Below are 26,022 nucleotides of genomic sequence, written 5' to 3' on the forward strand. Positions count from 1 at the left end.
AACAGTTGGTGAGACAGGCTTGGTCAGACTTGCACAGAAAGATCATCTTTAGTTTCTGCTGTAGTTAATGCAAATGAATTACGTGTCCTCACAGGCTTCAGACAATTCTCTGCTCAGTGTCAGTGACATTTCTGTGCCCAGGCTGTCACCTGGTAGAAGAGTAACTTCAAAAACTTGTTTTGGGCTCTCTAGCCTCAGCCTGGAACTTCCCTAGAATAAATAACAGCTTTGGGTAATTTAAATGCAGAATTTGGTCAACTTTGGATGACAGTTGAAAGTAGCATGAAACTCCATTCCAGAAACAATATAAAAGTTCTGCTAAAACATTCCTCCTACGAAGGAGGGCAGCTGTAAAATATTTGAAGAAAGTTAGGGGAAGGGGGAGTTGAACAATGCTTCCTCCATATTCATTATAAAAATCTAACTTTAAAGAAGCTGCTGCTTGTTTTCATTGTGGCACTTTTTTCTGCTCCACAATGGCTGGAACAAAGAACTGAAACTGTAGTCAAAATATGATATTTCATTATCCCAAATGTTTGAAGTTTAAGAAACTGTCTAAACAGTAAATGCCAAGCAAACATGAGTCCTGTATCAGCAGTAACTATGTATCTGTCTCAACACACCAGTGGTAAGAGGACAATTCTTATTGAGGTATCTGTCTTTCTGATTCTGTGTGTTCTTTCAAGGATGAAAACTTTATTGCTATAGTTAACTGCATATGGGGGCTTCTTGGTTTTGTGGTCATGACATTTGGATTATGGTGTGTATGTTGGGGGGTGAGGAGGGGATGTTTAACACTGTGGCATACGAGTTCTACTGGAACTGGTTCCCCTTTTGTTCCTCCAGTTTAGAAGAAGTTTTCTTACTCAGTTTTCTCTCAAAAACAGGTCTAATATTCAAAAACAGATAGTGTAAATAAATGGAGACAATGAACAAAACCTAGAAAGAGAATGTAAAATCTGAGTAGACTGTAAGAACTAAATTGCAAGAAGTCAATGCAAGTGTAGTAAAGTGAAGGCCTCGAAATAACAGTTTTAAATTGGATGGGAAGAAAAGTGATGGAGAGTTGTACATAGATTCTTTGTCCTTCCAGTAAAGATTGATCAAGCCATCCTTGCAGGGAAGACAATTTTTTTCATACTGCTTCTACAAAGATAACTCTATGCTTGTTCATTATGTTGCTACAGAAAGGGTTTCTTTCTAAAACATTTGTCAGTAAAGCATTTACACCCTTGATTTCTCTTTTAGAAATATAGTGTAGGGTTATTATAAACTGGCATTTACAACTGTAACTTTTTCTGTTGACTGTAAAACTAACTTGAACCTGAGCGTAGGAGGGAGAGTTTAATGCATGTGTCATTAGTTTTATTTAGCTATGAATAAAGTCCTAACTTTTTTTGTTGTCAACTACGAATATGCATCAGGAAATTCTCTCCTTCATTCGTTACACTACTATGACAGCTACTTCACTCTCATCTTACACACCTGCAATTATTTAATTTCTCTTTTTAGGCACGGCATGCCTTGAACTGACCAGTGAAACCTCATGTAGAGGCAAGATTCAGCTGACTGTTTGAGAGACCCAGCAGTTTTTGTCAGTCTGATCTGGAGAAAAATGCTAAATTTTGTCATTACTTTACCCCTAAGAATATAAATAAAACTTCATCACTGACCCATGTCCTACCTAGTAAGATTGCTTTAGACAGCTAGATTTTACAACTTCAGGTGACAGTAACTTAAAAACTGGACACTTATGCATGATCTTTCTTGCCTTCCTTTAGTCCCTTTCTTGATACTCTCGGTGATGAGGATGAAAAAGGCAAGTAATCAGTGCAAATGATGCAGAACCTCATTCTGACACACTGTGCTTGAAAGGCACCATGCTGGGTTTGGTCCATTGACTTAAAACAAGCTTTTTCAAGGTGGTATTAAATTCTTAAACACTGGCTATCTTCAAGCAGCTTAGGCTTTTGTTTCATAAAGAAAAGTACTCTATTAAACCATGATTGTTTTTTAAATACATAGTTCTGTATCTTAATTTACTTGACACATGCAAAGCTGGATGCAGCTATGGTACAGAAGTAGAAGAGGGTCTTTAGGCCATACGGCCATTAGACAGAAACTGCTTTGGTTCTAATGTGGATTTTTTTTTTTAATGTCTTATCAACATTGTTCTTTTACACTTAGCTTACTGAGCATTTACCATTTATCCAGTTTACCAAGAGTTGCATATTGTATTTCACTCACTGGGGTTACAAAGATGTTCTAGAATGTTATCTTGGGGAGATAGGAAGCAAGTTTGCCCTGTCCTTTTAGTTTTAACTGGGAAACAAGCCTAACTTAGAGTGTTGGAGATGGTGAGAAAGACAGTCAGCTTTCCCAAGGTGTTCCCCGATTTCAGTTGTTTTGTCATTTGGGCTTTCTGAGAAGATTGTTATTCAATGGTAGGCTAGTCAAAATATGTAACAAATTCCAATGTATTTTTCTTCCATGACTTATTTTTAATCCTTCTATGAACCCGAGGAGACTTTCACCATTAATTGTTTTGACCTGAGAATTACATGGTTGGACTATATATTGTGTGGAAAAACCAGCTTCGCTTGTTCTGAAATTTGTATCACCTAATTTGTCCCTACTTTGTTCATTGATATGAATATATGATATTCAAACAGCTTTTAAGTGGAGGGTACACAGTATTTAATTTTTCTGCTTGTGGAGTTAATGTTGCCATCCAATTGCATAGTATACTTTTTCATATTCTTTTAAAACATAATTACTTTGCTTTCAGGTCATGAGCATGGTATCAGGATTTGCACCACTGATTTCTGCAGGTATTTTTTCAGCCACCCTGTCTTCTGCATTAGCATCTCTTGTGAGTGCACCTAAGATCTTCCAGGTAAGTATGGAAGCAAAACCATGATCTTTTAAAGAATAATTTCAATTAACTTTTGAATCAGAATTTTTGGAAGGAGACTCTGACATACTGCCATCATGATTCATATCAGTTCACATCAGTAATTGATCTAATATTTACCTGTTGCTTAGAATGTTATTGTTACTAAAGACAGCTAGACTATAATTTGTTCCAGATCTCATGTGTTTCCAGTTAGTTTAGAGATTAGTTGTGGTGGAACTAATGTTACAGGAGTCTACAGTTTCCTTTAGATGTTTTTTTTTATTGCAAGTAACAGTGGAGTACGTACAAAGAGAACAGATTCGTTCATTTCTCAAAGTAATCTCAAAGAAGGAGACATCATGAAGTAGAACCTGTAGCTGTGGAGCCTTAATCCTTGCAGAATACATTGTCACAGAATCACAGAATTGTCTAGGTTGGAAAAGACCTTGAAGATCATCCAGTCCAACCATTAACCCAACACTGACAGTTCCCAACTACACCATATGCCTCAGCGCTACGTCGACCCGACTCTTAAACACCTCCAGGGATGGGGACTCCACCACCTCCCTGGGCAGCCCATTCCAACGCCTAACAATCCGTTCTGTAAAGAAATGTTTCCTAATATCCAGTCTAAACCTCCCCTGGCACAACTTCAGGCCATTACCTCTTGCCATATTGCTTATTACTTGATTAAAGAGACTCATCCCCAGCTCTCTGCAACCTCCTGTCAGGTAGTTGTAGAGGGCGATGAGGTCTCCCCTCAGCCTCCTCTTCTCCACACTAAACAACCCCAGTTCCCTCAGCCGCTTCTCGTACGACCTGTGCTCCAGACCCTTCACCAGCTTCGTTGCCCTTCTCTGGACACACTCGAGCAATTCAATGTCCTTTTTGTAGTGAGGGGCCCAAAACTGAACCCAGGAATCGAGGTGCGGCCTCACCAGTGCCGAGTACAGGGGGAAGATCACTTCCCTGTCCCTGCTGGCCATGCTATTTCTGATACAAGCCAGGATGCCATTGGCCTTCTTGGCCACCTGGGCACACTGCTGGCTCATGTACAGGTGGCTGTCAATCAACACCCCCAGGTCCCTCTCTGACTGGCAGCTCTCCAGCCACTGCTCCCCAAGCCTGTAGCGCTGATGGGGGTTGTTGTGGCTGAAGTGCAGCACCCGGCATTTGGCCTTATTGAAACTCCTACTGTTGTCCTGAGCCCATCGCTCCAGCCTGTCCAGCTCTCTCTGCAGAGCCTCCCTACCCTCGAGCAGATCAACACTCCCACCCAACTTGGTGCCATCTGCAAACTTACTGAGGGTGCACTCAATCCCCTCGTCTAGATCATCAATAAAGATGTTAAACAGGAGTGGCCCCAAAACCGAGCCCTGGGGGACACCACTCGTGACCGGCCGCCAACTGGATTTAACTCCCTTCACCACAACTCTTTGGGCCCAGCCATCCAGACAGTTTTTTACCCAGCAAAGCGTGTGCCCATCCAAGCCTCGAGCAGCCAGTTTCACCAGGAGAATGCTGTGGGAAATGGTGTCAAAGGCCTTACTGAAGTCAAGGTAGACAACATCCACAGCCTTTCCCTCATCCAATAAGCAGGTCACCCTGTTGTAGAAGGAGATCAGGTTTGTCAAGCAGGACCTACCTTTCATAAACCCATGCTGACTGGGCCTGATCATCTGGTTGGTCCCGCATGTGTTGTGGGATTGTACTCAGGATGAGCTGCTCCATCAGCATCCTGGGCACCAAAGTCAAGGTGATAGGCCTGTAATTTCCCTGATCATCCTTCTGACCCTTCTTGTATATGGGCGTCACATTGGCCAATTTCCAATCTGTCAGGACCTCCCCGGTCAGCCAGGACTGCTGGTAAGTGATGGAAAGCGGCTTGGCGAGCACCCCAGCCAGCTCCTTCAGCACCCTCGGGTGTATCCCATCCGGTCCCATAGACTTGTGTGTGTCTGTGTGATGCAGTAGGTCGCTGACTATCTCCTCCTGGAATGCGGGGCGGTCGTTCTCCCAGTCTCTGTCTTCTGGATGAGGAGGCTGGATTCCCTCAGTACAACTAGTCTTGCTATTAAGGCAAGAAGGCATTAAGCACCTCAGCCTTTTCCTCATCACTTGTTACCATGTTTCCTCCTGCGTGTAGCAGGGCATGGAGGCTCTCCCTGGTCTTTCTTTTGCTGCTCACATACTTATAGAAACATTTCTTGTTGTCCTTGATTGCTGAAGCCAGACTAATTTCCAGCTGGGCTTTAGATCTCCTGATTTCCGCCCTGCATAGCCTCACAGCCTCTTTGTAATCATTGTGAGCAGCTAGCCCCTTCTTCCAAAGGCTGTAAACTCTCCTTTTCTCCCTGAGTTGCAGCTAAAGCTCCCTGTTTAGCCAGGGTGGTCTTCTCTGTTACCAGCTTCTCTTACAGCACCTGGGGACTGCCTGCTCCTGTGCCATTAAAACTTCCTTCTTAAAGAGTGCCCAGCCTTCCTGAACCCCTGTACCCTTCAGGATCGTCTCCCATGGGTCAAGCAGTTGCCCAAACAAGTCAAAGTCAGCCCTTTGGAAGTCCAGGATGTCAGTTCTGCTGCCCTGTCTCCTGGCCTCTCTAAGAATAGAGAACTCTATTATTTCATGATTGCTGTGCCCTAGTCGTCCTCCAACCATCACATCATCCACCAGTCCTTCTCTGTTCACAAAGAGGAGATCCAGCAGGGCACCTTCTCTAGTCGGTTCACTCACCAGCTGTATCAGGAAGTTATCTCCCACACATTCCAGGAATCTCCGGGACTGGTCCCGCTCTGCTGTGTTGTATTTCCAGCAGATGTCTGGGAAGTTAAAGTCTCCCACAAGAACAAGGGCAAGCGATCATGAGATTTCTCCTAAATGCCTATAGAATATTTCATCCACCTCTCTGTCCTGGGTGGGTGGCCTATAGTAGACTCCTACTACAACATCTGCCCTGTTGGCCTTCCCCCTGATTCTAACACAAAGACACTCCACCCTGTCTTCACTACACTTGTACTCAAAGCAATCATAACAGTCCCTGACATACAGCGCCACCCCACCACCTCTCCTTCCTTGTCTGTCCCTCCTAAAGAGTTTGTAGCCATCAACTGGCGCACTCCAGTCAAAATAATTGTGTACCAGTTCTTGCTTAAATTATTTACATTGATTTGGTTGATGTTCCTGAATGTGTTTTGCTTTACCTTCTTTTTAACCATTTAACCAAATTCTTTGTCTTGCAAGTTCTCTTCATTGGGTAAAACTTTTGGGTCCTCTAATGCCCTTCTTTCCCTAAAGTTCAGTAGGATGTCAAACATAGAAGGGATTTTGTTCAAGAATAGAAGCACAAGTATTGATGCAGAAAACTACTATATACATTGGGCAGACTTTCCACTTCCTGAGAAAATATCATCTCTAAAGAAAGACTCTTTGTGATTGTAAGACACCAGTAAATTAAAACAGTCACTTACAGAAAAGCAAAGCTTGTTCTTAAAATAGAAATTACTGAAGGATAGAATACTGGAAATGGAAAATGTCAAGATACAAAGACAATTGAAAATAAAATTAAATACATGGTCACTTCTTTTAGGAAGATAATATGGAATGGAAGACAGCATTAGTAAGGATACATTTTGCAAAAAATGCTTGCTGACTCTTGAATTTTATTTTTTGTTAGGCTTTATGCAAGGACAACATTTATCCAGGATTTCAGATGTTTGCTAAAGGCTATGGGAAGAACAATGAACCACTGAGAGGATATCTTCTAACATTTTTAATTGCTCTTGGATTCATACTAATCGGTTAGTTTGAAATTATTATAAATCTCAATATCCCTTTGTCCTCTACAAAGTGTTCTATTCCATATCATGACTTGGTGGTAGTGTCCTAGAGGTCACAGTTTAATTCTAAGCAAGCATTCTAAATCTGTTTGAGGGTTACTTTCTACTATCTTATAAATATAACTGTCTAGAACGGCAATAAATTTGAACTGAACTGTAGAGTACTGCAGTAACTGCAGGTATCTGTCTTGAGCTATCAATAAAAAAATACATCTTTTGCTTGAGGTAGAGAGATGTTGTATCTTGTAAATATGAAAGTTTATTTCAGATTTTTAATAATTACAAATGACTTCAGTAAATGGCAAACTTGCATGAACACTTTTTAGTGTGTTTTCTGTTAAGTTACAAACACTACAGATGAGTGCTGATGCTGCTGTTGCTAAAGGTAAAGATAGTCTAGGTAGAATTACATGTGTTCGGTGTAGATGGCAGGCTAATTGTGCTGTGTCCACCTATGAGTCCTGTACCAGTGCATTTAAACTTCTTTTCCAGTTTGCTTTTTCATCCTTCCCCCAAATCTGCTTAAGGTACAGGTATACCCATGATGTCCCTACTGTAGCATGCTGACTGGAAGCTTGATTACAAGAAGTAGAAAGTGACAGACTAACATGGCACATTCTACATTTTGATCGCTTCTTTTTCTGATGGTGAGAGTACACATATAAATGTTTTGTACCATGCTGCCTCAAGGAAAGGAGAGCATCAGGTACTACCATCTCTTTCACTAAAGAAGGTGTACTCATCACTGCTGTGGTGGTATTGGTCTGTAATAATGCACTACACTAGTACCATTGATGCAACTTTTCTTTTAACATGCAGGCAGATGAACGTGTTTGTCACATTGCTCACACTAACTTTGTCTGCTGTTGCTATTTGCCATAGTTGATTGTATCTTAAACTTATTACTACCTTGTTCTTTGAGAACTGAGCTAGAGATTTACTACAGATGTATTAACACTCTGTCTGCTCTTTCTGACATTCTTCAGAACCCAGTGTATTGGGGCACTGTTTAATCAAGCCATGGTGGGAAAGAAATATTCTCAATTATTTTGAGAAAGTACATAGTGCTTCAAAAGTGAAACACTCAGTAGTGTGGAAAAATGTTTGTATTTTTAAAACTGAAAGTTATACTTCCTGAGTTAGTAAATAAGAGACTGTTAAAATTATAGCTCTGTGTTGAACAGAAAGGACAAACTCCTTCTCCTTAGAGTACATCAGAAAATAAAGTTATTTGTAGCAGATTTTTTTATTCTGGAATCTACAAAGCCATTTGATACTATCTTTCATAACAACCTGCTTTGTTTTTGGTTTTACAGCTGAACTGAACGTCATTGCTCCAATTATTTCTAACTTCTTCTTGGCCTCATATGCCTTGATTAACTTCTCTGTATTTCATGCTTCTCTTGCAAAATCTCCAGGTAGGAACTACGTTTTGGGGGTGAGAATTTAACCTGCAATTTCTTTATGCATAAATACAATTTAAAAGGTATTAATATAAATGAATGCTTAGTTTAATTTAGTTAATAAATAATCTATTTGAGTCTCTTGATGCATCTGAGTTGCAAGCATAATATGGTGTGTATTTGGGTCTTCTGAAATTGTGAGGACTGAGTGATCCAGTAGAGCCTGGAAGCTTCTAATTTTGTCATCTTTGCTGAGGGCACACAAGATATTTCAGTATTTATTCAGAAATTCTTGAAGAAAGCTTTCTTGCTAATTCAGTATCTGGTGTTCAAGTACCACCCTTTTGTCTTCTTTGGATTTCTCTGTTAATATATTTCATCTTGCAGTCCAGAAGAAACGGGAATTGCAGGTGGTATTGCCACATTTTTATAGCTTTTACTGCGGGAGGCTAGTTAGATTATAGGAATAAGCCAAAACCCAGTACTTGCAGAACAGATGTATATAATATCCAGTCCACTATGCATTTGTACTGAAATAATGCCCTTAAAAGCCTCTTAAGTTTATGAACTAGTAGATATCATTATTTTGCCAGAGCATGTGCATAATTCTGTTTACACCACAGTTCTATGTCTAATGCACTTGTTAATCTTGGGTGTCTTAGTGGGGTGTGTGTATGTATTTACCTGATTTTGGATAAACTTGTGACAGATAAGGATGTAAAACAGTGAGAGTCCAGTATTTTGACATATTCAAGTTCTGCTTGAATATTCAATATACATATTCAAGGTGTACTTGAATATATCTGTCCTTTTCATGTGGTGAAAATTTCTGGCCATGTGAAAATAGTAAAAATACACAACTAGAAACAGTGAGAGAGAGTCACGAGCTGATGATTCATGTTATACTATGTTTGAAAGCAAAAATCTATTGTCAGGCAGGCTATTGGCAAAGGTTCCTGTGGCCTGATTCAGTAGACATAACTGGCACAAGCATCTTTAGACTTTCTTTTTGAGGTATACTTTTAAAGGGCAAAATTAGGAGCATTTACATCTCTAGATAAGAAAGATGCACTCAAAATTAATTTGAAAGGTGTTGGAAAAGTGAAAGCATAAATGTGCCAAAGTCTTTATTTTATACATAACTGAAACTGTCACACATTCACATGAAATGTGATGTACAACACTAGGGAAGGAAAAGAGGAATAGTGCCTTCCTTATCTTAGGGTAGTGATTAAATTAATTTCCCCCCTTTTCTGTCTTCCAAATTATATTTTGACTAGGTTGGCGCCCTGCTTTCAAATATTACAATATGTGGATTTCTCTTGTTGGAGCTATTCTGTGCTGCATTGTGATGTTTGTCATTAATTGGTGGGCAGCACTTCTAACCTATGTCATAGTACTTGGACTCTACATTTATGTTACTTACAAGAAACCAGGTATGTATAGGGGATTCTTTTGGCTGTGGTGGGGGGAAGAGGGATGTAGAAGTGAAAAAATAATGGCCTTTAGGATAAAAAAAAGGTTACTTCCATTTGGCCAACTAGTTCAAACTTTTGTTTCAGGCTTTTTAGTTGTAGTGAAATGTAATTATGTATAGTCACTGTATAGTCACTGCTGTTGTTCCCCCCTCCTCCCAAATTATCAAGATGCATGCCTTGCATGTAGACATAAACATTTGAATGAAAACTTGAGGAAAAAGTGTATATAGAAAGAGCTTGGGTTGCAACAACAAAGGCACTAGGAAAGCATGTTATGTTTTAACAGGAAGTGAAAGAGGATGCTCCCTTACCTTTCCAAATTGAAAAGGCATTTGAGTGGTGGGGTTTTTTTTCAGTAAACCTTTCTAAAACTTTTACAGAAATGTTATCTTTAGATAGAATAGCTGTAGGGTTTGTTGACTAGTATTGTGTAGAATAAGCTACATCTTGGTACATATCTTCTGTGTTTTCAGTTGGTATTCAACATTCATTTTGTGATCATGTAGTTTTACAATGGACAGCTTTAAATAAAATATTGGAATTTCAAATCTTCCAACAGATGTGAACTGGGGATCCTCAACGCAAGCTTTGACTTACTTGAATGCACTACAGCATTCTATTCGGCTCTCGGGAGTGGAAGATCACGTGAAAAATTTTAGGTAACAGTTAACATTAAAGACAGGAAATTAATTCTATGTATTCAGTAGGGTACTGTCTTGATGTTGGCTGTCATGGTTTCTGTTAAATGCTTGTTCATCTCCTGTGGGTTATAACACCATTTCAGCACCAATTTCACCACCATGCATGTCTTCTGGACATATTTACATTAGCATTGTATTTCTGATGGAGAGTGCACTTCAGAAGCAAGTCTGTGGATGATGCCTGTTTATTGTTAGATGCCTCATGGTTTGCATCGTGAACTGTGAATTGTGTTCCTCTTTGATGACAAACTCATTTGGAAGATGTGCTTCAAACTGCTAATGAGCATTCAGTCCACATGTTTGGGATAAAACTAATCTAACCTAAAATCCCCAAGATGTGTATAATGTGGATGTTGTCCTCACCACCAGCTATTTCACATTAGACATGTTCTCTCATTTGCACTTCAGTAATAGCAAACAGGCTACACGAGTGTTTTTCACAGAACTGAAGAAGAGGACTGGTTTGTTGTCTGCCAGCATGCTACCCAGGAAAGTCCTACTCAAGGAGGCAGTTTTCTATTCTGTAGTATTTATGCCACTTTTCTGGAATAAGCTATTGTAGAAGAAAGATGCTTCAAAAAGTTTTAACAAAAAGTATTGACTTAAACTAATTCCTCCAAATAAACAGAATCATAGATTGAACATGACTTTACCATGTGGTCTTGTCCAATTCCCAATTCAACTGACTTACCACAGATCTGGCTGCACAGTTAGATCTAACTTTGATGTTACATCAGACTGCGTAGGGCCATATCCAGTCAAGTTTTGAGTATTTCCAGGGGTGAAGGTTCTGTTGACCTGTCTCTTTTCAAATAGAGCAGTTGCCTCCTGCATGCTGCCTATGCCCAGCACAGGATTTATAGTGATGACACTTAGTCTAGCAAATCTATCATCCCTTGCAGTAAGTGTATTATTCTGTTATGCTTAGCAAGATAATATGACTACTAAAATCTTCTGTTGTGCATGAAGGGAGACTTAGGGCAGAATTTGATAATGAGTGAGTTCAGGGAGAGATTCTTGATACAGATACCATTCTTTGAGGATATGTCCAGAATGCAGAACCTGGCAGCAGCACTGTTTTTCAAAGAAAAGATCCATGGTGTTCCTGTCAGTTGGAAAAGTACTCCAATTCAGACCCTTAGCCTCTCTTGGAAGCGACTAAATTTTCTTGAACTACAGAATAGGTGCTTAAAATGTCTGTGTTGCATACATACAAACAGTTGAAGTTAGATGTCAACCCATCGTGATAGGTACCAGCACAACCTCAAAGAATATGACAGTAAAATTAAATTACAAATGTATTAATATGAGTATTAATGGGCTTTCCACTTCCAAACTCTTTTCAGATTTGGCTGTTGTAAGTATAAAGCACAAAATTTGCAGTTTAATTATGAAACAGCTCTTCCTTCCAAAGTCCTAAGGCCTAATGTGACATTAAAATCCCTCATTTATTTACAAACATTGTATTACCTATTACATGAGACTGCATTGTTAATAGGAAAAAACAGTCTACATTCAGAAACTTGTTTGTTGCTTAGGTATCAAGAGCAGCAATTTTCAAACTTTTCCTTAATGTAAATCTAAAGGCTGGCATTAAATAATTTGCAATACCTAACTATGATTAGTATTGCAACCTCACTTCTGTCTGCTGTGAGTCTATTTGGATTGCAAACTTCAAAGTAGAAACAAGCTTTATAGGAAAATTCTTACAAAGTGTAACTTTTTGCTTGTAAATACAGTAAATAAATGTTCTGCTAATCAGTATGTATTTAGAATTGAATTGAAAGTACTTAAGCTATTTTGGTTGGGAAGCTAGTATATAGTTTCTTGAGTTTTAAACTTCTTTAATTGTTATCCTAAGGAGATACAGATCTTAATGTAAGCCAGTTTTGAGCATAGTGACTTTAGGAGAACTATTTTTGGCCTGATACTGTTTGCTAACCTATGGCAAAAAATGTTTTGAGTTCTAGAAATACATTCTAAACCAGATAAGTTCAGTATTTATTTATTATTTATTAGTTTGCAGATGACACCAAGCTGGGTGGGAGTGTTGAAGCGCTTGATGGTAGGAGGCTCTACAGAGGGGCCTTGGACAGGCTGGATCAATGGTCTGAGACCAACTGTATGTGGTTCAACTAGGGAAGCGATTGTCCCCCTGTACTCAGCACTGGTGAGGCCACATCTTGAATACTGTGTTCAGTTTTGGGCCCCTCACTTAGGCGGTTGGAGCGTGTCCAACAGACACTGAGGTGCTGGAGCGTGTCCAGAGAAGGGCAACGAAGCTGGTGAAGGGTCTGGAGCACAGGTCGTACGAGGAGCGGCTGAGGGAACTGGGGTTGTTTCGTCTGGAGAAAAGGAGACTGAGGAGAGACCTTATTGCTCTCTACAACTACCTGAAAGGAGGTTGTAGTGAGGTGGGTGTTGGTCTCTTTTCCCAGGTAACAAGTGATAGGATGAGAGGGAATGGCCTCAAGTTGTGCCAGGGGAGGTTTAGACTGGATATTAGGAAAAACTGCTTCTCTGAGAAGGTTGTCAAGCACTGGAACAGGCTGCCTATAGGGAAAAGGTTGAGTCACCATCCCTGAAGGTATTTAAAAGATGTGTAGATGTGGCACTTAATGACATGGTTTAGTGGTGGACTTGTCAGTGTTAGGTTTACAGTTGGACTCAATCATGTTAAGGGTCTTTTCCAACCTAAGTGATTCTATGATTCTGTTCTATGATTCTAATTATGGAAAATGAACTGGAGCCGCTATAGAGAGCAAGCGAGATGACTTTAGGTGGTTCTTATGATACGGAAGATGATCTCCTGAAATTAATTCCGAAATCTGGACACTTCAGCTTTTAAAACTGGTTAGAAAGTTTTCTAGAATAACTTGCAGTTGTTTAGCTCCACCTTCTGAATGGTAGTAATTTTTAAAAAAGCATATGATTCCAGTTTTTCTGTTGGGCACAGAAAAATCTAAGCTGGAAAATGCAAAGGGATATGTCTTTACAAATGGGGAGGGAAAAAATAATGCCTCTGACCTAGTCTTGTCTAAAATCTGTTTCTGATTTTTTAAATGTGGAACTCTTCAGATTTAGTGGGATTACCAAATTTGGAAGTAATTAATCATAGGTCTGCTGACAGTTGTGGAAAAATTGATCTTTACTTAATTTAACATAGTCTTGTAAAAGTAGACGAGATTACTATCTCTCCAGTGATGATTATGTTCTTATGGCCCATATTTGGAAGAAACTTCTTTATGTTAATAAAAAAAACCCCACAACTCCAGAGGAAATGAATTCCAACCTTTTTTTTTTTTTCTCCTTATTTCTTCACAATTCTAGACCTCAGTGCTTAATTATGACAGGTGCTCCAAATGCACGTCCAGCTTTGCTTCACCTTGTCCATGCTTTCACCAAGAATGTGGGCTTGATGATCTGTGGCCACATACATATGGTAAGTGTATTCTATCTTCTCTTTAAAGTTACCTTGTTTACTTGGTTTGTTTTTTCTTTTTTTTTTTTAACCTATTTGCTTTTTGTTTGTGGTTCTTGTTTGTGTGGGGTTTTTTTGTTGGTGTGTTTTGTTTGCTGTTCTTTTTATTGAAAGCATCATTAGACATTGAGAATTGCAAAGAAGATTTACTGGTAGGATCCACTCACGTATGGATCGTCATTATGCCAGTTAGGTATACTACAGGGGAAACTGCAAAATTAGTACCTTTGATAATTTGATGCTTAAATGCTGAGGAAACTTTGTAGGAGTAAAGTGAACATTGGATTACAGGGTGGGTCTTTTTCTGTCCTTGTGTCATACAGTCTCATGAACTCTTTCATGCTTTGGTCAGAGCAGCTGATCAAAATGATGCACAATATACAGCTGGATTTCTTCAGTGTTATTGTTTCAGGGAGACTGATTTCTGTGTAGATTTGTTGCAATGTTTGGGCTAAAATAAACCTCCTTGAGCAGTAAATTCGATATCAGTTTAGTCAGTCGTTAAAAACTGCTCTTAACCTTTCAAGCAGTTTTTTATTCCTTCAGTTATTGGATTCATTTCATTGGCAGGTGAAACAGTAATGTGAACAGGTATTTACTTTGCTATTTCCTTTCTGCCCAGCCCCTAGTATTTCACTAACTTTCCCTGATTTTTGTCGGGATGAGGTGTGGGTTTTTTTGGAGTTGGAGGTGTGTGAGGGCTGTTCTGCAAGGACATAATTTCAGCAGTTATTACTTTTTTTTTTTTTTAAAGTAGTATCCTGTATGGCAGACCTGTAAAGGTTTTAGGGTGGGGGGAAGGAAGCAAGCTTCAAGTAACTGTTCTTCAAAATCATGCTTGTCATGAGTTGTCTTAACCGTGATATAAGGTGGGTGTCATACTATTGTCTGTACCAGAACTTTAGTTAGCTACAGAGAGGCTATTGCATCTCTGATAAGCATTGGTAAATATGTTTTAGCATATTGGGATTGTGTAGTTTAGCTTCATATTTTAAGGCCAACCTTTTTCTGTGACATCACTAAGAACATTTAAGCAAGTGTAACTTTAAATGTGAAAATTAATTAGTCTTAAATATGTTTAAATTTACCACATTCAATATGTCTTGCTTCTGATCAAAGGAACAGATCAAGAGCAAGTTAAGTTAATGCAATGCATGGAACATATATTTGTTAAAAAAATATTGGCCAGTTTTGTCTTCAGAAACTTCAGTTCTATTAATTTCTGTCTATACAAACTTAAAATTTCAGTGAGTGTGAAGGACAGAAACTGAGTAATACTAGAGAGGTGAGATATCACAGATGGAATTACTTTCAGAAGTACGGCTGCACTGAAAAGAATGAGGTGGTGTCACCCTTCTTGGTAAGAAAGCAGTTCTGATTAGAGATTTTCTGGGAGCATATCTGGTGCATTTAAGGTGACAAATTAATTTCGTAAGAGATAAATCCCCTTGCGTTCTAGCCAATCCTCAGAGATTAGAGGGGCTAGAGGCGGCTGGACTTATCTCTTAATAGGTATGCCAATTGGGGCCATGCCTATAGGCCTGACACCAGATGCACAAACAGCCCGTATGCTGTAGGTCCGGTTGCATTCAAGAGAAGCAGTCAGGTTCATGAATAGTCCAGTTTATTCTTATGCCACATCTACAGATTCTTTGAGATTGCCTACGATAAATGCACAGACTGCAGGTTGGCTATATAGCACTGCACACAAAAGAAAAAGGATTGCAATCACACACACACTTAACTCCCGGGTAATCACTTGGTGTAGCCAAGGGCTCAAATCTTACCAAAAGGTGTTCCTTCTGGGGGCGGGTGAGGAGCACAAACCCATTGATCTGTCCCTCCAACTTGGTATCGGATTATCGTCCCTCCGAGTTAGATACAAACTCAGGGTAGTATTTATCTAAGTACGTATGTGTGAGTGGGTGGGACTGTGGCCAAGCCATTGTTTCTTGAGTAATGACACAGCACATTCCTTGGTGCAAGGTGTGCGCTGGTTTTGTGGGAAAAGAGGAAGAATGAGAGATAAGGTCTGCAGAGTACTGCAAAACAGTCCTTGAGAGAAGAGGAAGAGTAGGAGATAAATCTGTATAGTCATGTCAAATGTTCCTTGAGAAAAGGGGAAGAACGGGACCGTGTGGCCTCCACCTCGCTTTGCATTCCTCCTTGGTACTACAGCAACACAAATCACTGGATCTCCATGACGTCCTGTGTTTGTTCTGGGCACCATCAGTTTTTTCGCTGATTTGCTTTTTCCATGCTTCCAACAATATCCTATCTGTATTTAAAATTGCTTTCCTACAAGAACGATGACACTATCTTATTCTTCACTAATTCTGATCGTTTGGTCAGAGTCTGTATTCTATTGCAAACTGTATCCTTTTGCAAAAGCTAGGCTACTGTGTTCTTGATTATACCTTGTCCTGTATTCTGCATTTTGATGTCTAGGAGGAACACAATGATTCGTCCTGATGGAAGTAATAAAAAAAAATAAAAAGGTATTTAAAGAGGAGATGACTTTGACTGTAGCATAAAACTGCAGAAGTGACACTACTGTGACAAAGGCTTTCTGATTAGGATTATCTACACACAAAAGCACACTTGTACAGCTTGAAACAAATATTCCCATAAAGCCTAATACTAAGTCATCCTATATCTGTGTATGTTTCATTACAAAGCCCTTTACTTTTAAAACTACATTATGCTTTGGAGGACAAGCTTGAGCAACCCTCTTGCTAAAAATGAGAATCTGGTCCGCTCTTTGCTGCTCATAATGCCTGGTATTTTGTTGTTTTGGATTTTTTTTGATAGTGTGGAAGCATGTTTTTAGGTTCTTCAAGTTTGAATTGGATTCTAGCAGTGAAATTAAAAAAAAAAAAGGGAGAGTGGCGCTTTATTATTACTTGTACTCATAATTCTTGTTCCCTCTCCTCTTTTTATTTCCTTATTTTGAAAGGGTCCTCGGAGGCAAGCCATGAAAGAACTGTCAACTGATTTGGCTAAATATCAGCGATGGCTAATTAAAAACAAGATGAAAGCTTTCTATGCACCAGTACATGCAGAAGACTTAAGGGATGGAGGGCAATATTTAATGCAGGTACAGGTCTCAGGTTGTTTTGCTTTTTTTAATGAAAGGAGTGAAGATGAACATCAAAATTTGAAGTGTTTTTATACTTTGAAGTATTTTCATTTTGCAAAGCTATCTTAAAACTTTGATGAAAAAGACACTGTTTTCTGCTTAAGAAAATAGTAGAACCTTTATTTATGTTTTTAAAAAAATGTTTTTTGTTCTTCTTAGGCTGCTGGTCTGGGTAGAATGAGACCTAACACCCTTGTTGTTGGATTTAAGAAAAACTGGAGACAAGTTGACATGAGAGATGTTGAAACCTATATCAATTTATTCCAGTAAGTAAAAAGTGCGGAGGTGTAGCTCTTAGGTTCCATTTCAGTATATTTGGTAATAAGTCAAGAAGATCTTAGTCACGTGAATCCTCTTTCAGATAGACTCAGATTTTGCTGGTCCAGCAGCCTTCAATATCTTGTTTTTTCTGATATGGAAATTAATAAACAAGTCTTTATAGTTTAAACAGAATAGGTTTCTATATAATAACTTCTGTGTATAGAAAGAGTTATGGCAGAGGTCTGAGGTTTAAGAGTTACTGTCTTTAGAGATGGAACTAGTGTCATATGTGACAGTCTGCTGAATTCTTGAAAGCATAGTTTCTGTTGAAAGCAGGGTTTTTCCTACACTACTTCTGTACAGATTAAGTGTAGTAGAGAATGAATCAACTCTTATGCTGAAGACTTCTTAACCTTTGTTAAACCTTGCTCTCACAAGAAATATTCACTTACCAGATACACAGCACTGACACCCAAAGTAATATAGTAGCCAAAAAGGAGATGGGAAAGGAAATCCCAGTGTAATTTCACAGTACTGAAAGGCAGACCAGTTCTGACTGAAAAATTTAATAGAATAACTTGTGCTACAAACACTTAAGAAAACCAAAAATTGCTTCTTGTGTTAGGCAGAGTGGTTTTTATTTTCCTGATGTGCTGCTTAACCTGCTTCACTTGTGCTTTACATTTTCCATTTACTGTACACTTAAATGAAAGAGAGGATGGGGGATTACAGGCAGACATTAGAAAAGGAAAAAAATCATACCCTCCCACTCTCTCAGTTCCTTAAGAGAAAAGCAGGAGCACCAAATGCACTGAAAAATAAGGAAACATGTTGGTTCTTGGTTTTTCTTTTTCCTATTTTATTTTGGAATGACTTCAGCTGGAAGATCTGTCAAGGCCTACAAGTCATGTGGTTCTCCACATCCCAAAAGAGAAACCTCAGGAGGTAGTAACTGTAGGTCAAGTGTATTTCTGGAAAATCTCTAGAAAATTGAAAGCTTCTGAAGCATGCAATAGAAATACATCTAATCTGCACAGATTGAACAAATTAAATAATGAATTAAGAATATTTACAAATGGACAAAATGTTTTCTTCTTAAATCAACCTCAATTTTTCTTGCATTTATTAAAGAATATGTTGATACTTTGAACATTTCTAATCAAGTTTTACTGCTTCTAAAGAGAACTGTTTAATGAGTGAAATTTTGAGAAATTTCTGTCTGTGGAAATGACATGGGAGGGAGTTCTCTGATTTATGGTTGTTTGTAATGAGATATTTATATTTAAAGGACTGATGATTAATGGCTAATGCAAACTGTATGATGTCGTTAAGCTCATGTTTTTCTGTCTTAGATCTTTCAGGATTTTTGTCCTTCATTTTACTCCACTTTTACTCAGCCATTTATTCAGGCTTTTTGCTTGCTTCTGCAATAATAATTTTTTTTTTAAAGGAGCAAGTTCCTTCCCCATCAGATGTAATGGGAATAAGCATGTTACAGCTAACTTACAGCTAATTTGATTCTAAATTGCAACTTCATAGTTGTTTTTAATACCCAAATGTTTTGGAAAGACGTCAGAAATTTTTAGGTCTCAGATCAAGATCTACTCAAATCCCTTTACTGATGGAGGGAGATAAAAATATAGATTTCTAAGTGTATCTTGTCATCATGTCTGTAAAACTTGACTGACCTGTTCATGTTTCTCTTATTTAATCACTGTTTACATAGGGAATAGAAGGGAGGAAAGGGAATAGATATCCTTTCTATGTGTTGTTTTTCATTTCACTGAGGCAGTTGATAGTTTGGAATTGAAACTGAAATTGTAATACAAATTTATGATTTGGGTGTTTAAATGGCAGTGTTTAATCACTGGACTTTGCTCAAAGAGGGTGTGTAAAGTAGGTCCTTTGAGAAAGAAAAAGTTGTAAAATATTTTATTTTTGTTCCTTTTGTTTAGTGATGCCTTTGACATTCAGTATGGTGTAGTTGTCATCCGCCTAAAGGAGGGCCTGGACATTTCTCACCTTCAGGGCCAAGGTAAGATTTGTTTTGTTTCATATGGTTCTAATTCCCTTTTAATGCTTACTTTCTTAAAATATTAAATGAAGAGAACTTATTAAAGAAACCCAAAACAAAACACCACTCTTCTTTTAGAATAAAAATCACTGAAATGAGCAAGTCTGAAATGTAAAATAACCCATGTTCAGCAACAGAACTTGGTTTTCTGTGTGTTTATACTTTCTGTATTTTGTAAGATGTATATAGTTGCTTCTCAAGTATTTACTATTTTACTGAAACAAATTAAAGAGGCTGCCAAATTGGTATCAAGTACTTGGGATCCAAGTCCAGAAATCATGAAAATCACAACAAATGTTGCATGATCCAAGAATGCTATGGGTCTGGTGTGCGTTGCTAACCCCTACATGCAGTAGTTTAGAGACCTCTGCAGTAGTCTGTCTCAAGTTTGGAAAGGTTTTCTATTCAATATAGAAGACTTGGTTATGCTTAGTAGGCAGTGATCTTAAGCCGAATACTGTAATTTTAGTTAAATTTCAAGCAGAATAATGAAGAAAGTCTGTGAGCTTTGGTGGCCACTATCTACTGAATTGATAATGTCTAATTTGTTTATAGCTTGCTTCATACAATGTTGCTACAACGAGGAAGTATGCTTGGGACACAAGCTCTGTAGGGAGGCATCCTCCTGAAAGAGGAGAGGGTTTTTCCTTCACTGGAAGCATATGAATGTTTTAGGATTTGCAGAGAGGCAGAGTGCCTATCAGTGTGTGCAAGAGGGCAGAGGAATATGAGAAACAACAAGGAGCGAGCCTGCAGTGTGAAAACAGCACTGCTAAGACTGGGAAATAAAACACCAAGGTGTCAGAAGAGTCTTGATATCCACTGGAGACTGAGTTTGCTTTAATTCTGACAGCTACCAAGTAGCTCCACTGAAGCCAGTCCTGGGAAGAAAACTTGGCTGTGAGACATACTTGATCTGGGCCTTGTCTAAGGCTCATCTTCCTCTTGGAATTAGAGTAGAAACGGCAAATGTTTCACCAAGCAATTTTTTTTCCTTCTGGTGGTACTTTCTCAGTATTAGCTAGCTCTGTTTTATGTTTAGCCTATAGTAATGCAATCAACACCCAAAATCTGGGAAGGAAGTGGCAGGAAGTTACAGCTCAGCTCAGAGGAGGAGGCTCTTTGTACTCTGAAGCAGTTCATACAAGAGTGGGTTTTTTTGTTGTTTTCTGCTTTTTTCCCCCCCTCTCTCTGCCATAGCATAACAGTTGCAGTAGAGTTTAACCAACTGTGAACTATCTCAGTATATTTACATATCTCTGTTGATACCATTTGGAACATTTAAGTGGTTTATGATGTGTTTCTTTGCTTTCTCAAAGAAGAGTTACTGTCATCCCAAGAAAAATCTCCATGTACCAAGGATGTCATAGTAAAAGTGGATTATAGCAAGAAGGCTGAGACAGACACTTCTATAGCTTTTGCTCCATCATCTAGTGAAAGAACTCCCACTTTACATAAAGGTAACTTGCTAATTAGCGATGAAATTTGAGTTCGCTCTCTCATTCCCTCTTCAGTTCCTCTCTCCCTTCACCAAGGAATTATTTAAGGGATTTTTGTGTCTGTGGAACAGAAATGTGTCATACTTTTCTAGCTGTTGTGTCTAATCACTTAAATATTTTGATTTAGAGCTTAGCAGTATCTAAAATAAATCTTCCATGTCTAGTCCCCTAAATAAAACAGGTGATAGACAATAACCTACAATGGATTTTCTTTGTTAATGAGTTTGACAGGCATTAAAAATTACTTGAGAATTGTGTCACATATCTATATATTAAGTGTGATTTGAAGGCTGCTAAATTTATGAAGGTTTTTTCACCTCAGACGAGAATATTATATGCATGTTAACACACACAAATCATTCAGGATACTTTGACATCACAATAACCAACCTTCCTCTTATTCTTAAAGTAAAAGCTTGGAGTGACTTAATAATTAAATGACCAATGTGATTTTTTTTTTTTTTTTTTTTAAAGCACAAGTAAATCTCAGGATCTGGTAGACTGCATTTGTGTGCTTTTCTTTGTATGAAAATCCATTTCATTTTACATCTTTATTTTCTAATTTTTTTTATATACACTAGTAGTGTTTTTATTTAACATCACAAAGGAAATTAACCTTTTTATTTTGTATCTTTAAAAATCTTCCAGAGGAGGACGAGGATGGAAAGACTCCAACACAACCACTGTTGAAAAAAGGCAGGCATTTTCCACCTTTTTATGTTAAATCATTCTTTTGCATTGTTTCATTTTTCCTTTTGTGATCCTTTCTACACATATACATGAGAGAAAAATATCAACCATGGAATGTTAATTTGTTTCTTCATATGTGCTGTATCTTTAGGCATTAGGCTATGGAAAAATGCAACTGTGTGGAAATTCCCAGAACAAGTTGCTACTGAGAAAGGATTGTGCATGTGACTAAGATATGAATGTTGGATATATTGGTTTTTAACTCTTGTTCTTAAGTAACATTTGAAATGTGTTCAGGAGCTTGATTAGTTCTGTGTCTCAGGTATCTGTCTGGGTCCTTACTTGATTTAGGAATAAGGGAAATATTATCTAATGTACAAGTGCTCCATCAGACTATTCAGTAGGTCTTCCAAAGCCATAGTTGTTGCTCTGTTATTTGAAATTGTTCAACAGCTTTCAATTTAAGGCATAATACAGCCATTCAGTGAGATTAACATCTGAAATAATGTGAAGTAGTCATTCAAATAAACAGCATTTTAAGAAATTAACTGAGCAGTTTGCACTCACTGGTTTATTTCAGACTTTGAGTTAACCAGTTATTTTTGTCTTAAGTAAGATTCATCTTTTTTGACATTTTCTTCATTATTTCAACAGCTAGAAGCTGTTGTGTTTTAATAATGGAAAGTGAGATTACATCTTGAAGCACAGCACGGCAGTTTGGAAGAAGTCCCACTATGCAGTAAAGTAGTATATTAATGTAAAACAGTTGCAGATGTTCTCTAAATTTAAAAATTCCTAATCAAGTAAGGGCTGAGATGAATATCAAACTCCTGGTTCTTGTTCACATGAGGTTTTAGTTAAGGGAATGGGGTTAGTTTTTTCTGTATTCTTAAAAAAATACACTTACCTGTATTAATTAATCTAAATGCCATTGTTGTCCTGTTCTCAGCAAATCCACTCAGTTTGTCACACAAAATACTCTATATTGTGCTTCAGAGCCTTGCACATGCAAAACAGTACTTGTTGCAAAAGATAGAATTCCAGTACGTAGAACTAGCTTTTATTTTCACCAGATGTTTAAAGAAAAATGGATTTAAGTAAAGAAGAAAAGTGCTTAGGAAATGGTATTTACTTGTAAATTAGCATCTATATGTTTTTAGGGAAGTTTTATTATATGCAAGAGGTAGCAACTGTACATGACGTAATGCTCTGAAGTATGTATGCAAGGTTAGTTAAATTGTCCAGGCAAATGACTGTATAAAAATCTTACAGATCCTTGACTTGTGAAATGTCTGCTAATTGACTCTGAGATTTAAATCTTTAACTGCTGAAGTTATGAGTTTGCAGACTCCCTAAGTATAACTCAGTTTATATCCATTCAATCAAAATCTGGAGTCGAGTTGGGATGGAAGAAACAATTTTTATTTTAACTTAGAGGTATCACAAAATATTAAGAAGTTGCATTTGACGAATTTCAGGGTGAATAAGCATAACATTTCAAAAATGAAATTTCATCATGCCTTTTTCCAGATACAAAGAGCCAATCTCCTTTAAACTTGGCTGACCAAAGGCTTCTTGATGCTAGTACTCAGTTTCAGAAGAAACAAGGCAAAAGCAATATTGATGTCTGGTGGCTCTTTGACGATGGAGGTAATGTGCTTTATACTTCAAAAATAAATGTTCAAACAAAATTATTGACATAATTTTGAATTAATTGTTAATAGATATCTTTCAAATTTGTACTATTAAACTCTAACATGATGCTATGTTCTCTGAATCATTCCCAAATTCTGGTCAAAATGTAGGTTTGACACTGTTGATTCCGTATCTCCTTACAACCAAGAAGAAGTGGAAAGACTGTAAGATCAGAGTGTTCATTGGTGGAAAAATAAACAGGATTGATCATGACAGAAGAGCGTAAGTTTACCTTTAAAAATTTCATATCAAATGCTAATAGAGCATGTTACACAGTAGATGACTTTCTCTTCTTAGTAGCCTTCTTTCAGTTGTTCTTTGGTTGAGTTGTAATCATATTCTATGCCATTTCTCAAAAAAAAGTTCCGTTTTCCCCAGGTTGTTTTGGATGAGATACCTCAAGTTAAACTAACTTTACTGCAGCATTGTCCGACACTAACGTTTTCTTTTGCAATTATTTTCTGAGGTTGTCTTTAAGGGAGAGTTCTCTTAGTTTTATGGTTTTAAATTTTTGTTTTTCCAATGAATGTTGTTGATTTATAGCTGTATGCCAGATCAATTTGAATTTTTTTTTTTTCCTACCACATTCAAGTTGCCTTTTTTTTTTTCTTAAAGTAGTGTCTTTATTACCAAACATCTATCTGTTTATCCTGTGAAATAATTAAAAATGATCATGCATAAAGACTTCTTTTTCTGATACAGGATGGCTACTTTACTCAGCAAATTTCGGATAGACTTCTCAGACATTATGGTTCTTGGGGATATTAATACTAAGCCAAAGAAAGAAAAGTAAGTCTCAAAAAAATGCATCTTGTTTGCTAGTTGAATTCTTGCTGTCTTTCATGAATTTAGAATACTTCATTCTTTCTTACATGACATTTTGATAGAGTAGTTCCTATGAAATCCAGTGTTTCACGAAAATGCAGGAAACAAATTAAGCAATAACTCCTATATCCAAGAACACAGAATTTTATATTTTTAAAATCTCTGGCCCTTAAGCTGTAATATTAATTTTAGAAAAATACAGTTTAAAAAAATCCAATTTGCCTGGAGCAATCCTCTTTAAAGAGAGAAATGCTTATAAAAGCTTAAGTATCATATTTGGAGTCTTAGTTTAATGTAACAAAGCTTGGTCTTCAAATAGCCTGATCTATTTTTTTTTTTTTTTTAAATTGCTTGGATTTTTGATTTACACAGCAATAATCATACCTCTGATATTTCTGATTTTCAAGTTTAAAAAATATTAATTGTAGAGGCTTTCAGTACAAATTTGTAACAGAATGTGTAAGATCTAAAAATAGAAGTCTTTAGTATGTTGAAGTTGCAAAAATACCTTTTACATGGATATGCATATATCTGAATAATTTGACACGTCATGCAAATTAGGATATATTATTTTACAACATACATAAATGGTAAATGCTAATATGCATTCTTTTATACCTGCTTTTTAATCACCTTTTCTTAAATGTGTAGAATATGTCAAGTAACTAAAACGGTAGAGTACTTTTGGCACTCTGATGCTTTTGGATGTCTTTGCTCTTAGGAGCCTGCTAGTGTAAAATGTGTAAATGTAGAAGTAGCACACATTTATGCATAAAAAGTTGAGATTGTAGAATTACATGGAATTATTTTTATTTTGTAGAAGTGATCCATGAGTTATTTCTTCTGAGAGCATTTTTTCTATCTCTGTGAATACTTTACCCACAATATACCCAAAACTTTTCTAAGATACCAGTTGGCATTAACAATAGCTGTAAACTAAGTGGAGAAAGATGATTTATTTTTAACAGTTGCTGTGCTGTATAATAGAATATTGTTAATACTTCTCCTTTTTGTTCAGCCAAAAAATAGCAGATCACATCTGGTTTTTCCCTTTTGATGAAGGTGAAGTCATTGTATGTGTTGGACGTGTAAACTTCTTGCCTTTCAGATTTAATTCTGAAGAAGCTACTGTTAGTTACTATACATTTACTGAGGTAGTACTCTTCAACTTCCAAACAATTGTAATAAAACTCTAGCAAAAGGTGCTTGTTTCTTTTTTGTTTTTAAACTGGCTAAAACTTTGTATTTAGTTGCATGATGAACAGTGAAAGCTCCTACAGATGTTCCTGATTGTTGAACTCTAATGCCTGCATATACAAGTAGCTGATTTGATGTTCTAAGTGCAATTGGCAGTGAAATAAATTCAGTTCATTTTATTTACATGGTAATAAAACATTCTGATACCATCAAAGTAATTGCTGACATATTGACTTGTACCTGTTTTAATATGGGTGTTCGCTTAATCGTTCCAGTATTGCAAGTTTTGAAGAAATGATAGAGCCTTTCCGTCTTCATGAAGATGATAAAGAACAAGAAGTTGCAGATAAAATGAAGGAGGATGAACCATGGAGGATAACAGATAATGAACTTGAGCTTTACAAAACAAAGGTTCTGTATTCTTTAGGATGTTATATGTTAAACTTTTTTCTCCTACTGCATTTGTGGATGTAGACCATTTAGATGATGCACCAAATAAAGAAATGTTTCTGCACTTGGGGGGTGGGGGGAGGGCAGGGGGGGCTAAACTGCCTTCCTACAGCGTTCAGCAGTTTATTTAGAATAATACAGTCTCTATTCAGCTGCTTGACTTTTAACCCCAACAAACAAAACACACCACATCTAATTGTGGTGTAAAGGAGCAATTAAAGGTTTGACATTTTTCCCAAGCAGTTGTGCACTATAGAGACATCAGAGGTATTCTTTCTTAATTGGGTCTATGGAGGAGACTCAGGTAGCATCCTTATAACAAGAAGCAGATACAGACAAGTATCTGAAGAAAGCCTGGTTAAAGTTTTAGTGATCTGAAGTTCTTTAAGATGGTAC

At 37.5% G+C, this 26,022-nt stretch overlaps 1 protein-coding gene across 3 annotated transcripts in view; it reads left to right on the forward strand.

Annotated features, from left to right (window-relative positions):
* SLC12A2 (solute carrier family 12 member 2) overlaps positions 1-26,022 on the forward strand; it is a 64,650-nt gene that overhangs the window by 33,773 nt on the left and 4,855 nt on the right. The window contains exons 11-25 of one of the 3 annotated variants that reach the window (XM_074812026.1): positions 2,789-2,896; positions 6,571-6,694; positions 8,050-8,151; positions 9,417-9,572; positions 10,174-10,273; positions 13,646-13,757; positions 16,753-16,893; positions 17,095-17,201; positions 19,152-19,231; positions 20,593-20,730; positions 21,418-21,465; positions 22,990-23,109; positions 23,265-23,376; positions 23,857-23,943; positions 25,452-25,587. In XM_074812026.1, the coding sequence (XP_074668127.1) occupies positions 2,789-2,896; positions 6,571-6,694; positions 8,050-8,151; positions 9,417-9,572; positions 10,174-10,273; positions 13,646-13,757; positions 16,753-16,893; positions 17,095-17,201; positions 19,152-19,231; positions 20,593-20,730; positions 21,418-21,465; positions 22,990-23,109; positions 23,265-23,376; positions 23,857-23,943; positions 25,452-25,587 (1,671 nt within the window). Of the gene's footprint in view, positions 1-2,788; positions 2,897-6,570; positions 6,695-8,049; positions 8,152-9,416; positions 9,573-10,173; positions 10,274-13,645; positions 13,758-16,752; positions 16,894-17,094; positions 17,202-19,151; positions 19,232-20,589; positions 20,731-21,417; positions 21,466-22,989; positions 23,110-23,264; positions 23,377-23,856; positions 23,944-25,451; positions 25,588-26,022 lie in introns of all 3 variants that reach the window. The other 2 variants (XM_074812025.1, XM_074812027.1) reach the window with 2 other exon arrangements.

Source organism: Strix aluco, chromosome Z, assembly GCF_031877795.1.
Source record: "Strix aluco isolate bStrAlu1 chromosome Z, bStrAlu1.hap1, whole genome shotgun sequence".
Lineage (NCBI taxonomy): Eukaryota > Metazoa > Chordata > Aves > Strigiformes > Strigidae > Strix > Strix aluco.